The 5,000-nt window shown below is 41.2% G+C and overlaps 2 protein-coding genes across 2 annotated transcripts in view; one reads left to right on the top strand and one right to left on the bottom strand.

Annotated features, from left to right (window-relative positions):
• Positions 1 to 2,309, top strand: part of LOC123511607 (zinc finger CCCH domain-containing protein 18-like) — a 12,669-nt gene extending 10,360 nt beyond the window's left edge. The window contains exon 6 of the mRNA XM_045267634.1: positions 2,251 to 2,309. The gene's annotated coding sequence lies outside the window, so the exon portion shown is untranslated. The remainder of the gene's footprint in view (positions 1 to 2,250) is intronic.
• Positions 1 to 5,000, bottom strand: part of LOC123511653 (uncharacterized protein DDB_G0271670-like) — a gene marked incomplete at both ends in the record, with an annotated part of 32,135 nt that overhangs the window by 10,808 nt on the left and 16,327 nt on the right. The window contains 2 exons of the mRNA XM_045267700.1: positions 419 to 494; positions 4,513 to 4,653. Of these exons, the coding sequence (XP_045123635.1) occupies positions 419 to 494; positions 4,513 to 4,653 (217 nt within the window). The remainder of the gene's footprint in view (positions 1 to 418; positions 495 to 4,512; positions 4,654 to 5,000) is intronic.

The following is a 5,000-nucleotide window of genomic DNA, read 5'->3' as shown; positions in this document are numbered from 1 at the left end:
GAATTTATAAAAAGAACACACACACACACACACACACACACACACACACACACACACACACACACACACACACACACACACACACACACACACACACACACGTAGCAAATCATTTCAGAGCGGAATTAACACATGTGAATCCACAATATCTCTCTCTCTCTCTCTCTCTCTCTCTCTCTCTCTCTGGTGATTTTAGACTTTCTATTATTACCTTCATTTTTTTCCTTCTTTTCTCTATCCTTCTCTCCTTCCTCTCTCTTTTCTTTTTTTTCTCTCTCTCTCTCCTTATTATTCCTTCCATTTATATTTCATCCTTCTCTCTCTCTCTCTCTCTCTCTCTCTCTCTCTGCACTATATCAAGAGTTATCTGATGTATCACTCTTTAACCTCACTGTAATATTGAAGACACCACCATCACGTTTCTCTCTCTCTCTCTCTCTCTCTCTCTCTCTCTCTCTCTCTCTCTCTCTCTCTCTCTCTCATCTTTACTCTCCTTATTTGTTCGTTTTCCTCTTATGTTTGTTTGTTTGTTTGTTTATCTAGGAACATTAATTAATTGTTCTAGTAAAAAACAAAATAAAAATAGATAGATATATAAATAGATAGAAAAAAACGTATATTCAAATTGGACAAACAAATGTAGAAATGTAAACAGTGAAAAATTAAAGTAAAAATGTAAACAATAATAAATGTTCTAAAAAAATGAAAAAAAATTAATGTAAAAATGTAAACAATAATAAATGTTCTAAATAAATGTTGAAAAAAATGGAATAAAAAAAAAAATGTGGAAATGTTAAAAGAAAAACAACCTGTGTAATTGTGAAGAGAAAGTTAGGTTAAGTCGAGAACATGTTTAGAACGTGTTTGTGTCATTCTCTCTGGTTCATGTCCTCCATCCCCCTCAGTCACTCTCCTTTAAGATAAAAAAAAAAAAGGACTCTCCCCTCCTCCTCCTCCTCCTCCTCCTCCTCCTCCTCCTCCTCCTCCTCCTCCTCCTCCTCCTCCTCCTCCTCCTCTTTCCTTCCTGTCCGCTTCTCTTTTCTTCCGACTGTCTATATTTTTCGTGTCTTCTTTTGTCGTGTTCAATAGCCTTGTTTTCCTCTTCCTGCCCTCTCTCTCTCTCTCTCTCTCTCTCTCTCTCTCTCTCTCTCTCTCTCTCTCTCTTGCTCTATCGTGCTCTTCTCTCTTTTCCTTTCCCCCTCGTATCAATCATTATTCTTTTAGTCCTCCTCCTCCTCCTCCTCCTCCTCCTCCTCCTCCTCCTCCTCCTCCTCCTCCTACAATATGTCCCCTTGTATTGGATAAACATGTTTTTCTTAAGTTAATATCTCCACTATCTTCCTGACCACTCAAGAGGAGGAGGAGGAGGAGGAGGAGGAGGAGGAGGAGGAGGAGGAGGAGAAGAGTAGACTCGGTAAAATGGAGGAATGGAAGGAAGGGAGGTAAAGGAGGAAAAATGTTGTTAGGGGAGGTTAGAGAGCACGGGATTCAGGAAGAGGAGGAGGAGGAGGAGGAGGAGGAGGAGGAGGAGGAGGAGGAGGAGAAGGACGAGGAGGATGGAGGTCGTATAGATATGCTGGTTGCGAAGAATGGTTCAATCTTTGGGAGGAGGAGGAGGAGGAGGAGGAGGAGGAGGAGGAGGAGGAGGAGGAGGAGGAGGAGGAGCAGATAAACAGGCCATGTGATGTGCTGCAAGAGAAGTAGAGAATGGAAGAGGAGGAGGAGGAGGAGGAGGAGGAGGAGGAGGAGGAGGAGGAGGAGGAGGAGGTGGTGGTGGTGGTTGTAGAGAAGACAAGAGGAAGAAAACGCAGAGGACAAGGAAAAGGAGGATGAAGGAATTAAAGAAAGAGAGAGAGAGAGAGAGAGAGAGAGAGAGAGAGAGAGAGAGAGAGAGAGAGAGAGAGAGAGAGAGAGAGAGAGAGAGAGAGAGAGAGAGAGAGAACAAGCCAACAAACATTCAAACATAAGAAAACATGAATGAAGACAGAGAGAGAGAGAGAGAGAGAGAGAGAGAGAGAGAGAGAGAGAGAGAGAGAGAGAGAGAGAGGACACTGAGAACTAACAAAAAAACAACTGAGTTACGTGATATCTCTCAATAACTCTCCCTCTCTCTCTCTCTCTCTCTCTCTCTCTCTCTCTCTCTCTCTCTCTCACCTCGCATACCCACACTCGAGGGAGAGGCAGCGGGGAGAGCACAGGTGAACTACGCTTGGTAAAACTCATCAAGAGCTCCCAACACGGCATTCCCAGGTGTGTGTGTGTGTGTGTGTGTGTGTGTGTGTGTGTGTGTGTGTGTGTGTGTGTGTGTGTGTGTGTGTGTGTGTTTATAGCAGTTTCTTTTTATCTTTCTGTTTAGTTTTCTTAGTTTTATTCGTGTGTGTGTGTGTGTGTGTAGTAGTAGTAGTAGTAGTAGTAGTAGTAGTAGTTTTAGGTTAAGATTAACATTTATACCGTTATGACTACTACTATTACTTCAACAGCAACAACAACTACTACTACTACTACTACTACTACTACTACTACTACTACTACTACTACTACTACTATGAAGCATGGCAGCAGTGAGTGGAGGTGTGTGGATGCAGGAGTGGTGTGTAGGGAAGAAAGAAATATACAAACATTACTATTATCTTGACCATTATTACTGTTACTAATACTATTTTCATTACTATTTCAGAAGCAAAGAAAATAGTAGGGTTAAACTGAAGTGAAACTGTGACCACCACCACCACCACTACTACTACTACTACTACTACTACTACTACTACTACTACTATTGCAATGAAGATAAGGAGTACAGAAACACGACACCACCACCACCACCACCACCACCATCACCACCACCATCACCACCTGCCGCCACCACCACCACCACCACCACCACCACCGCCGCCGCCACCACCACACCAGCACCAGCATCCTCCACCTCCACCCCCTCCACCTAGCCACCGACACCCCCCTCCGGCCTTCCACCACCCCGGCTACCACCTCCACCACCGCCACCACCACCACCACCACTGCTGAGGGTGGAGGAGGGGGATAGGGGGAGGCCGAGGGTGTTGAAGATAGAGATGGAGGATGAGGAAGATAAGGTGAAGATGAAAAGACATGATGGCGATATATATAACCTATCCTAACCTATCCTAACCTAACCTAACCTATCCTAACCTATCCTAACCTATCCTAACTTAATTCAATCTATCTTAGCGTAACTTCTTCTAACTTAATCTAACCTAACCTGAAATAGTTATTCTTTCTCCTCCTCCTCCTCCTCCTCCTCCTCGTCCTCCTCCTCTTCCTTTTATTCCTTCTTTTTTCCCCTTCTCCACTTCCTCCTTCTTTATTTCTCCTCCTCTTCCTATTCCTCTCTTTTTTTCTCGTCCTTCTCTTTTTCTTCTAATGCTAAAGAAACTAAAAAAAAATAAACTAAAATGCAACAAACAAACTGCACTGTACACTATCACAACCACCTACTATTGTCATCACTATCAGGTCACTATTCAGACACGCACACACACATCCACATCACCACTCTATCCTTCCACACACCACTCCGCTCACCATTCTTTATCTTCCACACAGTAACACCTCTTTCCTCCACTTTTCCTCCCTCTATACTAAAAAGAGAAGAATTGTGGTCTGTTTCTCTATCTAACATACTAACACCTCTTTACTCCACTGTTCCTTCCTCCCTTAGTAAAAAGAGGAGTGTCCATATTCAGAGACGCATTATTCTTGTCACTCTGCCTCTAGAATCTTAAAAATATCCTTGAAAATGCTCTGTTCTCTCATTAAGACTGTTTTCCAAGGCCACAGAGATGATTAGTGGGGTTTTCAAGTGTTTCTCCAGTTAAAAATGTAGAAATCTTGTCACTTTGCCTCTAGAACTGTAAAAACACCTTAAATATCGTTCATTCTCTCACCACGATTATTTCTGAAGGACATAGATGACTAACGGGCTTTTCAAGAGTGTTTCTCCAGTTAATAAGGCAGAAATCGTATCAATCTGCCCCCAAAAAACGAAAAATATCTTGAAAAACTCGTGTAGACTAAGATACAGCCTTTTCATATAGTGAAGGTGAAGTGCAGGAGAGTTTGAGAATACCAGCCTGATTGTCCCCATCATCATCTTCATCACCATCATCACCATCATCAGTAAAAGAACGTCCACAAATGATTTATTTACCTCTCTATTCTACACGCGACGTATGTAATTTTAAATGTAATCGCAAATGTAATAAGTGTATGGAATGTTTTTTTGTAATAAATTATATACAGAATTATCTTCATACCATGTCTACTTAACAGAGGAAAGTGATAAATGGCAACTCAGTGTCGTTAACCTTGTGTGTGTGAGAGAGAGAGAGAGAGAGAGAGAGAGTCATCGAGTATGCGCTGTGTTGGTTATGTAGTAGTAGTAGTAGTAGTAGTAGTAGTAGTAGTAGTAGTAGTAGTAGTAGTAGTAGTAGTAGCAGTAGTAGTAGTAGTTTAATTTAGTGATGGAAAGAAGAAGAAGAAGAAGAAGAAGAAGAAGAAGAAGAAGAAGAAGAAGAAGAAGAAGAAGAAGAAGAAGAAGAAGAAGAAGAAGAAGAAGAAGAAGAAGAAGAAGAAGAAGAAGAAGAAGAAGAAGAAGAAGAAGAAGGTATCATGATGCTGAAGCGAAACAAACCAGGAAGGAAAGGAGGAAAAGACGAACACGATAAGAATTAAGAGATGGAGATAACAACAACAACAACAACAACAACAACAACAACAACAACAACAACAACAACGATAATAACAGTAAGAAGAAGAATAACAACAATAACAACAATGTAACACTCACCTGGAGGCATTTTCGTCCTGGAAAGAAAAAAACAATTACAACAACAATAACAACAATAATAATAATAATAATAATAATAATAATAATAATAATCTCATTTACAACGAAACAAAGACCAAATGACAAACAGAGGATGTGAAAGCCGGACCGGATGAAGAGAGAGAGAGAGAGAGAG

This window comes from Portunus trituberculatus, chromosome 4 (genome assembly GCF_017591435.1).
Source record: "Portunus trituberculatus isolate SZX2019 chromosome 4, ASM1759143v1, whole genome shotgun sequence".
Classification (NCBI taxonomy): Eukaryota; Metazoa; Arthropoda; class Malacostraca; order Decapoda; family Portunidae; genus Portunus; species Portunus trituberculatus.
The sequence above is the reverse complement of the archived record's forward strand: the minus strand, read 5'-3'. Positions and strand labels throughout refer to the sequence as shown.